The sequence below is a fragment of the Hyperolius riggenbachi genome, chromosome 6 (assembly GCF_040937935.1).
Source record: "Hyperolius riggenbachi isolate aHypRig1 chromosome 6, aHypRig1.pri, whole genome shotgun sequence".
NCBI classification, from domain to species: Eukaryota; Metazoa; Chordata; class Amphibia; order Anura; family Hyperoliidae; genus Hyperolius; species Hyperolius riggenbachi.
Window position 1 is genome coordinate 46,288,522 of NC_090651.1, and position 13,991 is coordinate 46,302,512.

At 46.5% G+C, this 13,991-nt stretch overlaps 2 protein-coding genes across 2 annotated transcripts in view; one reads left to right on the top strand and one right to left on the bottom strand.

Annotated features, from left to right (window-relative positions):
* Positions 1-13,991, top strand: part of LRRIQ3 (leucine rich repeats and IQ motif containing 3) — a 128,570-nt gene that overhangs the window by 10,878 nt on the left and 103,701 nt on the right. The gene's annotated exons all lie outside the window — the stretch shown is intronic.
* FPGT (fucose-1-phosphate guanylyltransferase) overlaps positions 1,479-13,991 on the bottom strand; it is a 21,380-nt gene continuing 8,867 nt past the window's right edge. Inside the window, exons 3-4 of the mRNA XM_068239222.1 lie at positions 11,816-11,908; positions 1,479-3,016 (exon numbers count right to left, since the gene is read on the bottom strand). Of these exons, the coding sequence (XP_068095323.1) occupies positions 1,599-3,016; positions 11,816-11,908 (1,511 nt within the window). The 3' untranslated portion in view covers positions 1,479-1,598. The remainder of the gene's footprint in view (positions 3,017-11,815; positions 11,909-13,991) is intronic.

The window sequence follows — 13,991 nt, forward strand, 5'->3', positions numbered from 1 at the left end:
CAAATGGAGAAACAGGAAGTGCAGAGCAGCAACACTAGAGGAGACAGATGGACGTGCAACGCCTGGAACTCGGAGGAGGTGAGTGTGTGACTGTCACCTCTGCCTCCGTAATGCTGCGGGACAAGGGAGATAATTTAGTGGGGTGGTGGCAGACACATGGGGGCCCCTATGGATTCTGGGGCCCTGGGGCAATTGCCCCCTTTGCCCATATGGTAGTGCCGGCCCTGCTCTAAACAGATTCGCTCAGAGAGAGATTTGTCTCTTGACCCAATCTGCCCATCATTGCTACATGTATGAGCACCTTTAGCCAAAGAAATTAAACCCACCACACTTGTCTTTGAAACACCTTAAAGCAAAACACAAAATAATTACCTTCACAAGGCGGCCCCCAGTTTCTTTATTTGTTTCACTGACAAGAAGCTGAGCAACACAAACAGGCCTGAACCAAAAAGTTAAACAGCATTATTCCATTTTTCTCTTGATATCTTTCAGTTTACGCTATTAAATCCTCAGATCAAGCAGGGAGTTAATTAGCTGAACAATCACATTAAGAAAATAATCAGATTCATTATCACAGTGAGAAATACGCCTGGTACGGCTCTTATTCTGAGACGTAATAGTAATTAATGAGAATTATCATTAAGCGCTCTACCTGCAGTTTCCTGCTCCGCGGTCTTCAATTACGCCGAATGGCGGCTTTACAGGTACTATATTTGGAAGGTCGTTCAGATGGGTTACCTGCAGCTCAACGAGCGGGGGGAGGGGCAGGGGTCTTATCAACTCTTAAAGGCAAAGATTGAGCCAACATACAAAACCCACCGTTTAGCCATATACTGTATTCTGTAAATATGGATTTTGGTATCCAGCAAATCCAAAATTTAAAAGTGCAGATTCTCACAGTGATAATGAGTGAATAAAAATAGTGTACAGGTGTAAAGTGCTGTTCAGAAGCCCAATTTCATTGGCTAAAAGTGCTTGCCACTTCGGTAGACAAGACAAGACGCAGAGCATGCAGGGTCGGTTGTAGACTTTTTGCTGCCTGAGGCAAACTTTTGAGGATGCCCTCAACCCCCCCCCCCCCCCCCCCCCGCATTGGAATAATCGCAGAGCACCCGACAATTTTCCCCACGCATTATAGCTGCGGTGAGCCCCCCCCCCCAAAAAAAAAACACCCTCAGTAATGGTAAGTAGCCAGGTATAGGTGCCTCCAGTATTGGTAGCTAGGTACAGTTGCAACCAGTATAGGTGAGCCAAGTACAGTTGCCCACAGTATAATTTGGCCAGGCACTCTCTTCACTTCCTGTTTCTGCCTGGTGCTGTCCCCAGTCTTCTGCCGCCTGAGGAAGTCGCCTCACTTGGCATCATGAGCAGACCGGCCCTGAGAACATGTCAGTACTAAAGATACATTTCAGAATGTAAGTCAGGGAGAGGAAATAATTTACAATGGGCAAACATTGAGTAAATAATTTCTAAATAAATACTTTAAAAAAATAAGCAATTTTATTTATTATGTTATTTTGATTACAGTTCCTCTTTATGCACACTAGAGTGAAAGCAGAACAACTAAAAATATTTTTTAAGGGGTGGGGGGGGGGAATCTATATTTTATCTTGTCGATGAGACAATACTTCTTTATAAATACGATTCCTGAAGTCCAACATCTCCTTGATATCTTTGTGCTTCAACATCTCTTCCACTGACAGCCTCCTAGCGTCCCCCAGGTGCGCCCGCGACAGACTGCGCAAGGCATCGAGCATCGTCACAGAAGCCTTGATGGACTCCTGCAAAGTCGCGTGTGCTGGGAAGAGTCGGGCGCTCCACAGACTCTTTTGTTCACTAGAGAAAAGATCATCTGAAACCTGAATGCCCCAGAGCTCCAAACACTGCAGAAGACTCCTGCTAAATATCTGAAGAAGGTTCAGCTCAGACACGGAAGGCACGCTCTTTTTCAAGTCGTCCTCGGTCCCGAATAGGATTGTCGCATACATTAGCTGGCCATCAATCATCAGACTTAATGAACTCACAAAAGATTTGTCTGGGATGACTGATCTGATACTTATGCACGAGCCACTGATGATACAGTATTCCCCGACCGAGATGCCAGGCCCCAGCCTGGAATATTCAATCACCGTGTGAGCTGAAACACGGCATTCCGCATCTAACAGGCTTTGAATGGCACAGGCGCTTTTATTCAAATTTTTATCTTGATCTGGCACGACGCTGAAGACGTCCGACTGTAATCCGAGTTCCGCCCGGAGGCGGGCATCAGAAGTGAAATGATGCAAGTATTCCTGCATGGTTCCGATGTGATAGAACTTTGAGTTGTTCAAGACAATTACGGTGAAATCCGTTCCCCTCAATAGGTAGTAGATTTTCCTCCGTACGTCCGTCAGCTGGGATTCTATTTTCGAGACATTGGTGGTGTTTCCTGTGTAGTCTGGCGTGGCGTCGGGCCCCAGAGCCTGCAGAAAGTCTCCGTACGCATCAATCTCACAGTTGATGTCGCCTAACTTTTCAAAGAAGGCCAGAAGACGTTTTCCAGTGGCGTGATCAAAGTAAAACAGGCTATCGGTGTAGACAATCTCAGAGCAGGAGTCATCCTGGTTCTCTGATAGGCTTGACTTTGCCAGATCAAGGGTTACTGCACCTGTTTTGCGCATTTTCTCAATAGAGGGTTTATGTAGGTAGGAATTGCAGGCTCTGTATTGCAGTTCACTAAATTCGGAGTTAGACTTCTCTAGCACGAATACCCCATGGGTGGTACCGATCTCTAACGAGGATGGATGAGCCAAAGCGGTGATGCCCGGCTTATCGAAAAGGACGGCTGCTTCTCCGCTGGAATACAATTCTATGTCATCAGCACAGGTCACCAGGACGCCAGGCTTCATGTGGACTGGGAAGTCAATGTAGATAGCCAATTTCAGGTCAATCATTTGATAAACAGGTTCGCCAAATGGTAAGGCTGTGAAGATCTTCCCCAGGGCACTGGCATGTGGCAAGCGCTGACTGTAACCACCTAAATAACAAAAAAACAAAAAAAAAAAACTAGTAATGATTCATTCACAGCATAAAATAAATACTGTACTGTAACCACCTAAAAACACCCATAAAAATAGCAACAATTTGTAAATACAAGTACAACTTATGTCTAAAAAAAAATAAGAGGACTAACATTATTGTTGCAAAATATTTACAAATATTATTAACCCCTTTTCAGTATGCTCTCCTCCTGCACCCACAGATGTTTTGACAATAACAATACTTAAAGTCATTTTTTGACCCAGAGATAGTCAATGCATACCTAACAACTTTTTGAGATAAGAAAGAGGGATGCCCTTAAAGAGAACCAGAGACCACGAGAAAAAGATGTTATCCATACCTGGGGCTTCCTCCAGCCCCATCAGCCTGGAACGCTCCCACACCGCTTTTCTCCGCTGCCTCTGTCTGGCCTTCCCGGGTCCCGTCATTTCGGCCAGTCGACGCCCAAGCAGTGCGCACCCTCCGTACTGCGCAGGCGTACAGAGCCGGAGGGAGCCCCTGTGCATTCGGAAGACTGGTCGCGTGCGGCAGAAGTGATGGGACCCGGTACCGGCGATAGAGGCAGCGGAGGATGGCAGCGTGAGAGCGATCCAGGCTTATGGGGATGGAGGAAGGCCCAGGTATGTATAACATCTTTTTTCATTTTTTTAGAGATCGTTCGTCTCTGGTTCCCTTTAGGCTGGTTTCACAGTGGGACGTTACAGGCGCACGTTAGAGCAGCCTGTAACGCAGCCCACCGCACAGCAATGAAAAATCAATGGGCTGTTCACAGTGCCCACGTTGTGTTACATAGTAACGCTGCGCCACCAGACAACGTACTGCATGCAATACTTTCTAAGCGGCAGAGCCGCGTTAGACTGCTTGCACATGCTCAGTACGGGTGGGTTTTTTCATTTTGGGGGCGGAGAGGAGGCGGGGAGAGGCCGCTACGTAGCCAGGCACATGGCTACTTAATATTCACTGCACTTGCAGTGTTTTCTTCTTGGAGCGGCCGCTGATTGGCTGGCGGGACCACGTGATGCGGAGAGCTCCGCACACATGGTCTCCGCAGTGCCTCCGACAGAGCAGGCGCACCAAGAGCTGCTTGTAACGCGGCTCTTGGTAGTGTCCTGCTCCAACACCACCAGGCGTTGCGTTAGGGGCACGTTATGCGACCTTAACGTCCCCTCTAATGCAACGTCCTGGTGTGAAACCAGTCTTAAAAAAAGAAACTGAGGGCTCGTTCAAACTGGAGGTTTTTTTTTCCTTTTTTTCGCACCTGCGATTTTTCAAAATCTCCCTGAAAGTGCTTACATCAAGCTATCCTATGCGCTAGTTCACATTAGGGCGATCCGTCCGCTTTCCGCTCACAGAAGCGCTGCATGGACCATTTTCGGGGTGATTTCGCTACAATGGAAGGTATAGGAAAAATGCAAAACCCTCACAAAATCGCTTTCTGCAGCGATTGCGTTCACGGTTTTTGACGAATGAATACATTGTTTTTATTATTTGCCGGATCAAAGAGATTCTGCAGAGCGATTCAGTTTTTTCACTTCCTGAAATCAGAAAGGAAGTGAAAAAACAGAATTGCTCTAGAAAACCGCTTACCAAAAACATCCAACGAACAGAAATCGCCGGGAAGGGAAAATAAATTGCTTCAAAAAACATCCAATGCCAACGCTAACGCGATCGGAACACAATGTGAGCGAGGCCTAAGAAAAAAAAGTCTGGGGGATACTTACCTCGAGAGGGGAAAGACTCTGGATCCCAATGAGGCTTCCTCCGTCCTCCATAGGCCTCAGAGATCCAGCGCTGTCTCCCCCAATATCACAGCTGACCAGGATGTTGGCTGTAGCGCAGGGGCAATAGCGCCTGCAATATTTATCTTACTCGACTCCAGCACAGGCGATGTAGCGGCTTTCCAATCGGGCTGGCTATTCTTGCCTGAGCCCGATCGCAAAGCCGTTAAGGCCATGCACTTGGGCCAGCACAGGCGCAGTGATACCCGACTCCAGCGAGAGGGGATTCAGGTATGAAAGGATGGGGAAAGAAAAGAACTGGGGAGAGGTGGGCATCAGGACAGCACCCCCTACATGCCTGCTCCCCCCGTTTCTCAATGATAGTTGAAATGGTTAAAGGATACCAGAGCCCAACACACTAGGACAGGGATTTGCAAACATTTGCATTTATGAATCATGACTGTGGCTGTCAGCCTCCTGCAATGCATTGTGGGACGTGTAGTTCCTTAAAGAGAATCTGTATTGTTAAAATCGCACAAAAGTAAACATACCAGTGCGTTAGGGGACATCTCCTATTACCCTCTGTCACAATTTCGCCGCTCCTCGCCGCATTAAAAGTGGTTAAAAACTGTTTTAAAAAGTTTGTTTATAAACAAACAAAATGGCCACCAAAACAGGAAGTAGGTTGATGTACAGTATGTCCACACATAGAAAATACATTCATACACAAGCAGGCTTTATACAGCCTTCCTTTTTAATCTCAAGAGATCATTTGTGTGTTTCTTTCCCCCTACAGCTATCTTCCACTGAAGTGTCAGGCTTTTTCTTCCTGCAGAGTGCAGACAGCTCTTCCTGTATGTAATTCCTCAGTATGTGAAAGCCCAGCCAGCTCAGAGTAGGATTTATCCAGCTTGTAAAAGATAATAGAGCAGAGAGAACGTGCCATAATCTAAATAACACACAGGCAGTGTGCAGAGAGGGGCCTGGAGGGGGGGAGATGCATCACAGAACCACAACACTGAAGAACTTGGCAGCCTTCCAGACAAAGGCTGACAAGTCTGACAAGAGAGAGATAAGTTGATTTATTACAGAGATGGTGATAGTAGAACGTGCTGCAGTAAGCCAGAACACATTAGAATAGCTTTTGGAACTTGTAGGATGATAAAAAACAGGATGCAATTTTTGTTACGGAGTCTCTTTAAAGGGAAGGTTCAGGGATGCTGTGAAAAAAATAAAAATCCAAATCCACTTACCTGGGGCTTCCTCCAGAACTACTGAGCCTGCGCAGAACAGCCCGGAGGACGTCCGGTGACGTCAGCGCGCACCAGTGAGCCGCACATTGAAGCGCAGAAGAGCCCGACCTGGCAGCCGGCCTGGCCAGGTCGGGCGCGCCACCGGAGGAGACCGGGAGCCTGCGGAGCCGCGACGAGGGCACCTCCTGCCTGCCACGGGCTGGAGGAAGCCCCAGGTAAGTGGATTTGGATTTTTGTTTTTTTCACAGCGTCCCTGAACCTTCACTTTAAGAGCTGGAGAGCCAAGTTTGCAAATCACTGTCCTAGTGTGTTGGGCTCTGGTATCCTTTAACCATTTCAGCTATCATTGTCTATCCACACAATATCATGGATTTCTTTTTTTTTATGTGTTCTCCAGGCCTTGATGTTCTTGGATGTTCCAGGTGTTCATCCTCCTTCACGTCTTCTTGACTATCGTGGAAACATTTGTGCTGCTCAAAAAGCCTGTGAACGACTCATGCTTTTTCATAAAACTCTTTTAACAGGTTATAACTTTCTGCAGCAGCCTTGTTAAGTTTAACAAGAAACATCAAGCTGATACGCTGCTGTAATCTGTAAGACGACAATTCTACAACAAGGAAAGTGAAGAGTTTGTGGTTCACATGGAGACTGTCAGCTGGCCAGCTCATACATGATGATAACAGGTATGGGGAGAGCTGAGAACACACCATAGGCAAATTACGGGGTGGGGGGGGGGGGGGGAGGGAGGATTACAGCTGCCCAGAATCTCCCCTCAGAACAGGGCCAGGGCAGTGTCTGGGGAAAGGCTCAAGTTGAGACACCAGAATATCTGCAGGCTTCCTGCAGCTCACAGCACTGCCCCCTTTCTTTCCCTGCTACAGCTGACTTTGTATGGAGCAGCAGCGTGTGTACAGAGCATGGAGCAGCGGCGTGTGCACAGAGCATGGAGCAGCGGCGTGTGCACAGAGCATGGAGCAGCGGCGTGTGCACAGAGCATGGAGCAGCGGCGTGTGCACAGAGCATGGAGCAGCGGCGTGTGCACAGAGCATGGAGCAGCGGCGTGTGCACAGAGCATGGAGCAGCGGCGTGTGCACAGAGCATGGAGCAGCGGCGTGTATACAGAGCATGGAGCTGCTCTGGGGAACTAAACAGAGTCAGCTATGAGCACAGCCCTGTGCCCTGCTGTGTGAATGCTTCACTTTACCCTTCATTACCAATGTTGGCTGTCCTCATTATTATCTGTATCCAAACTGCTCCTGATCGATCCGGGATCTAATTGGGAGCAGATCAGACATGTCGGAAGTAATTGTCAGATCCTGTCAGTTGGACAGGAAATTGCATTATGTGTACCCAGTACGATGTCCTACCATATTATTACACTGTATTGTGCGTGGCTGAGGGAGACCTTTCAGGAATCCCCCTCCACCCCTCTTGAAATTCCTGGGTTTGCCCCTGCATGCCTTGGTTTACAGCACCACTCAAACAAATTTAAGGGCACTTCAGGCTGGGTTTACACCTGGCCATTGTTTTGTGCGATGCTCCGCCCCCATCGCATTGCACCGCAACAAACTGCATTCAGGTGACCCTGTGGCAGAGTGCGCCCTGGACAGGGTTATATTTATAGCACCAAAACCCCCCAGTCCCCCCTACCACCCCTGCCTCGTGATGTGCTCCCTGCTGGACAGGAAGTACATCACTAAAATTACTGTGTTTTTCTTTATTTCCATCAATTCGCGTATGCGTGCCATACCGCTGCCTTGGCCTTTAAAATTTCTGCGTTGCCTATTGACTTACATTATTTTCATCGCTGCATCGCCACAGACTTTGCGAAGGTAACGTGCTGTTGACTTAGCAGGACTTTTTCGTAGCATTGCGACAAGTGTTCTAGGCCCCATTGCCTTGCAATGTGTTTGCGTTAGTCTGCGGTAAACAGGGTAACAACACACACTTGCAAGGCACATGTAAAAGGGGCCTCAAATCACCCAAAATGTAATATAACCACTTCCCTACCCTGGTCATTTTCACAGTTCAGCTCACAACTAAATGATCTAATATATTGTTTTATTCAGGACAAATTAGGCTTTTTGTGGCTGATATTTGTTTTTATTAATGACCTTATTTTCTATGTATTTTAAAAGGAAAAAAAGTGAAAAAAATACACAATTTATCCACTTTCATACATTATAGTTTTAATGTAAATAGGTTCTATTGCACATTAAACCTCACATTTTATTTGTCTATCTCACCGGTTTATTTAACCCTTTGCTGGCCGCTCCACGCCAATTGGCGTAAACGCGGCGGCAGCCCCAGGACTGCTCCATGCCGATTGGCGTGAACGGCCTTCTATGGGGCTAGCAGAAGATCGCGTGCGCCACTGCGCGCGCATCCCCGCTTGGAAGGCGGAGCTCCGCTTCACCTTCAGTCTCCCTGCAGTGATCGCCGCTCAGAGACTGTTAGACGGCTTCTATTTATATAGTACAGCACTGTGATCTATGGCAGCGGTGTACTGGGGACAGCTGTGTGACACGACTGTCCCCCTGCGGCACACAGAAGCTATCCGCTGTGAAAATATTTATAGCAAAATAAACAAACATGCTGGGGGCGATCTGATCCCACCAACAGAAATCTCTGCTGGTGGGAAGAAAGGGGGGGGGGGTTGGGGGAAATCACTTATGTGCTGACTTGCACGGCCCTGCAGCGAAGCCTTAAAGCTGCAGTGGCCCATTTCATGAAAAATGACCTGGTCTTTAGGGGGTTTACCACTGCGGTCCTCACGTGGTTAAACAGTTCATTTGTTTTAATATTTATTAGTAACACATTGTAAATACTCTCTTTTTATATTTGCCCGCTCCTGGAATGTTTGTTTTACACTTGTTTACACATTAATCCTGCCACTGAATTACCTGAGAGAAAGAGAGGGGTTTGCTGTTATTTCTTTACACTGTGCAGCATTGTTATCAGCTCAGAGATAAACAAACAGTGTTATCTAGGATTTTGTCGGGAGGGGAGTACAGAGACTTATTTTCACATCATGGTGCAGGAAGTGGTTAAACATATGAATGCATCCATTATGGGCCCGTGCTACTCAATGGTCTCTTGGTCACTGACCTCCCCTCAGTGTCTATCCCCATCCCCCCCTACACGCCCATTGAACAATCCAACCAATGCAGCTCTCTGCTTTAGGCACATGATCTGTTCTTCTCTGTGTCTGGCTTGTCTGCACTCCCGCAGTGAAGTAGAGCAGCCACGCCCCGGGCATGCACACTGCTCACATTTTCAAAAGGGGATTGCAGACAGCACTAGCGGACGTGTATTTAGCAAATCACAAATATGTACAGGTAGTCCCCGGTTAACGAACGAGATAGGGACTGTAGGCTCGTTCTTAACCTGAATCTGTTCTTAAGTCAGAACATTGTGCCATCTCTGTCCCCAGTACCTCCTCTGTGCCCCCCCTGTGCCTCCAGTGTCTCCCTCTGTGTCACCTCTGCCCTTTGTACCTGCTTAGACAAGTTTAAAGGGAACCTGAGCTGAGTAAAATTATTTAAAATAAACACATGACGTAGCTGCAAATGAATATTACATACTAACCTCACCATCAGTTCCCCTCAGAAGATCACCATTTTCTTCTTACAGTGATCCCATCGAGTTTTGACAATATTTTGTCAGAACTGAAATATACCAGTTGCTTTCAGTTATATATCAGCAGCTGTCAGTTACAACTGAATGTGCAAGGTAATGTCCATGTTTCCCTATGGTTTAAGTGGGCGATATTACAGTTTAACAGTCTGCTGACCAGGAAGCTGTTAGGGGGTAATGGCCATTTTTAAAATGAAGGACCGTAAATTCCATTGACCACATTGGAGAAACGGGACGCAGGAGAGGAGAAAGAGATTGATGAGTAGACTACATAGGAGGTAAGTATGACCTGTGTATGGATATTTTGACTTTTTTATTTTCAGTTCAGGTTCTCTTTTTAAAAAATATCTTTGAAAGCCCTTTTTTCTTTGATTTTTTTTAAAATAGATTTTCTCAAAAACTTCAAGTCTAATTTGAAAATGTATTTTGTTTTGACTTGTTCCCATGGAAACAGAATCCATGCTGCTCGTATCGGCGGGTCGTTCGTAAGTTAGGCATTCGTAAGTCGGGGACTACCTGTACATGAATATACGGCTTTTGACTGACAAGTAGGAAGCGTCAGAGTAAAAGCAAAATGTGAAACGCAACTCTGTGACTATCCCATCATAATGGTGCCGAACTGCTCAGTGAGTTATAGTGAACCAGAGACGAAGCACCCTCATGTATTTTACTATATATATCAATGGGAACATTAGAGAAAACACCTACCCTGCTCTCTGTTTCATTCTTCACTGCTCAGCCTGCTTGTTACCAGCCCTGATACAATCCCTAACTGAGCATTCAGTCTGGCTTTGTTCAGGAATCATTACAGCTGAGTCATTATAGCAGAGCCAGAAGGGGGCAGGCTTGGGCTTGAAAAGACATCAGAAAAGACAGTCTCAGCTATAATGATTCCTGAGCAAAGCCAAACTGAATGCTTAGTTGGGGATTTTATCAGGGCTGATAACAAGCAGATAACAGAGCAGTGCAGAATGAGACAGAGAGCAGGGTAGGTATTTTCTCTAATGTTCCTACTGCTATACAGTATATGGTAAAATACATGAGGTTGCTTCGTCTCTGGTTCACTTTAAGCTAAGTACCCACAGACAGATGGATTGGGGATCTCTGGTGATGAACGATCGTTCCCCGATCCATTCGTCTGAATTGCAAAAACGAAAGATGAACGATTCGCCGGGAACGATCATTTAAATGATCATTATAATTTTCCTCTAAAGTCCTTTGACTTTAGCAGAGATCTGAACTATTAATCGCGCCGTGATCAGGCATCACAATTGTTCAAAACAAACGACTCTTGCCAGTAATCTGCCATCGTTAAACTTTGTTTAACAAACTTTGGTATTGCGCAATATCGCAAAAAATTAGAGTTTGGCAAAAAAAAAAAAAAAATGTCGAAAAAGCTTGCAGTGTGTATGCACCATGCTTAGTACACACGATGCAATTTTCCATCAGACTGATGGTCAAATCGACTATTTCCAACAGGTCCGATCTGATTCTCAATCGTTTTTCTGACCGATTTTCTGATCACTTCTGTACAAAAAAAATCGATCGGAAAAACGATCGCGAATCAGATTGGACCTGTCCCAAATAATCGATTCGACAGCCAATCTGAGGGAAAATTGCATTATGTGGACTATGCATTATGCTGGGCATACACGAATCGATTTTGCTGCTCGATCGATTCCGTGATCGATTCCGCAATCGATTCTCTTATCTTCTGCTCATTTTTCTTATCTTTCCCCATTGTGCTCAATGCGGAATCAAGCAGCGAAACGATCGGGCGGAAGATCAGACATGTCAGAAATTATCTATCGAGCCATCTAAATGGCTCAGAATCGAGCCGTGTATTCCCAGCATTAGGCTGAGTTTTAAAGCACAAGATTCATGTTTGGTTGCAGCGTGCGTCTGTAAAATTTAGAATTGAAGCACCTATTAGAGGCCCCGGCTGCCCACAAATCGACAAGCTGTCCCTAACACAGACAAGGATGTTCAGATAATTGAGAATCAATGCGGACCTATTCAATTTAAACACATCGATTAAGTTTAATTAGTTAAAACAAGATCATTGGAGATTGCGTATCGATCTTAAAAAGTATTCAGCACAGGCTAATTATTCCTCCGCTCGGCTTAATTATAAAATTATCAAAGAAACATCCAGACTAGTAAACATACCGGCGTGAATAAGCATGATGGTAAAAGAGTCCAGCCCGCCGGGGTACAACCGATCCAGACAGCGCAGGGCGTAGAAGGTGGAACCTCCATTTCCTGAAAATAAAAAAAAAAAGATATATTTTTTACATTTTTTATTATTAGTCTCTTCTAAAGTTGCTGATGAAAGTCAATCACGAATTACCCCAGAATAATAAATTGAGTATAAACCATTGCAGATTTTTTTCTACCTTAAGGCTAATTTCACACCAGGACGTTGCGTTAGAGGGGGCGTTAAGGTCGCATAACGTCCCCCTAACGGAACGCCTGGTGGTGCTGGATCTGGACGTCAGAGTGAGCCGCGTTGTGCAGCTCACTCTGGCGTCAGTGATGCCGTGATGCGCACTCTTGTGCGCATGCGGCATCACGTGGTCCCGCCGGCCAATCGCCGCACAGAGCCGCTGCTCCAGGATGTAAACACTGCACGGCACAACGTGCAGTGCATTATAATTAGCCATGTGCCTGGCCGCTCTCCGCTCCTCCCCAACATTACTGAGCATGTGCAAGCAGTCTAACGCGGCTCAACCGCGTCCAAAGTACTGCATGCAGTACGTTGTCTTGTGACGCAGCGTTACAATGTAACGCAACGTCCGCACTGTGAACAGCCTCATTGATTTTTCATTGCTGTGCGGTGGGCTGCGTTACAGGCTGCTCTAACGTGCGCCTGTAACGTCCCACTGTGAAACCAGCCTAAAGGACTCACGAGGTGAGATTAAAAAGCAAATTTTACTTACCTGGGCCTTCTTCCAGCCCATAGATGTCTTCCGAGTCCCTCGCCACAACTCTGGTGCTCCCCACTGTCTCACTGGTCGCCTGTGAAACTCACCGACCCGTCAGCACATGTGCTTGCCGCCAGCATCGTGCGCCAGCGTCATCGGTGTGATCTGCACAGCACCAGTATGCGCCAGATGACGTGTGTGCGCTCACAAGATGCTGGCTGTGAGCTCTCCCACATCATCGGGTGTGTAGTGCGCCTGCACAGTTAATCTGTGCAGGCGCTGCACGCTCCCTATGACATGGACGTGCTTGCTTGATGCTGTCCTTGTGCGCCCGGCAGAAGAGCCGACCTGCTGGCGAGCTTCACAGGTGGCTAGCTTTTTAATCTCACCTTGTGAGTCCTTCAAGAAACAAAAGGAGAGAAACAGGTCTGTGGAGTCGGTACAAAAATCTTCTGATGGCACACTCTGGTACAAAGAAAATCATAATTTTTGGAAGGGTCATCCTACTTCAAAAAGTGGAGAATGAAAAAGGCAGTTAACGTTTTAGCAGCCACATAAAGTAAAGCTTATGCGGCTACATTTTTACTACTGCTTGGGAAGTGTGCTTTCTCCAGCCTTGCAGGCTATGCAGTGGGCGGCGATGTAATCCCGACATATCTTCTGGGACCCGATCACATGATATGGGATGTGGTATCCAGGGGATAGCGTCAGCGTTACAGGGCCACTTGGTGGTGGAAGAGGGGTGATGGAAATTTTACCACCCCATTCCACTACCCGATCGCATAACATAAGGTGATCAGATGTGATCGGGACCCAGAAGACATGTTGGAAGTTCAGCGCCGGTGCCGTGGGTAAAGGAGCAGTCGATACAGCCCTCCAGTCAGGTAACTATAACAGCTCACTGGCCGCTCTGCATGGCTGCATTAGGCAGCCGTGTTTAGACGGCCACCACTGCCCTGGCACAAGTTGTTTCAAACAACTCACACAGGGCTGTTAAAAGGTTAAAAAGACATATAGGCCCCAATTAACTTTTTTCCTAGCAGATCATTTTTCATCTCTGTTCCAATTAAAAACTTTTCAAAACTTTAAAAAAGTCAAAATTATACTGAGTATTTTGTCGCTTGCTGGTGGCTTAAAGGGAACCACGATGAACGTTTCACACAAAATAAACGTATCAATTGATAGCTTGTAAAGAATAAATGCTCTACCTGATAATTTCACAGCTCTGGTGTGCCTTTTTGAGTGTTTTTTATCCATTATTGCTCCAGGAAAAATCCAATATGGCCACTGGCTCATACACATTCTGCTTCCAGGTTATGAGCTGTCCTGGATGTGCTGTGTAGGCTCTATAAAACTATAGACAAGCAGGGCTGCTACAGGCTTTCATCTGTGTGCATTAATTATTCTGGTATGCTAGGCTG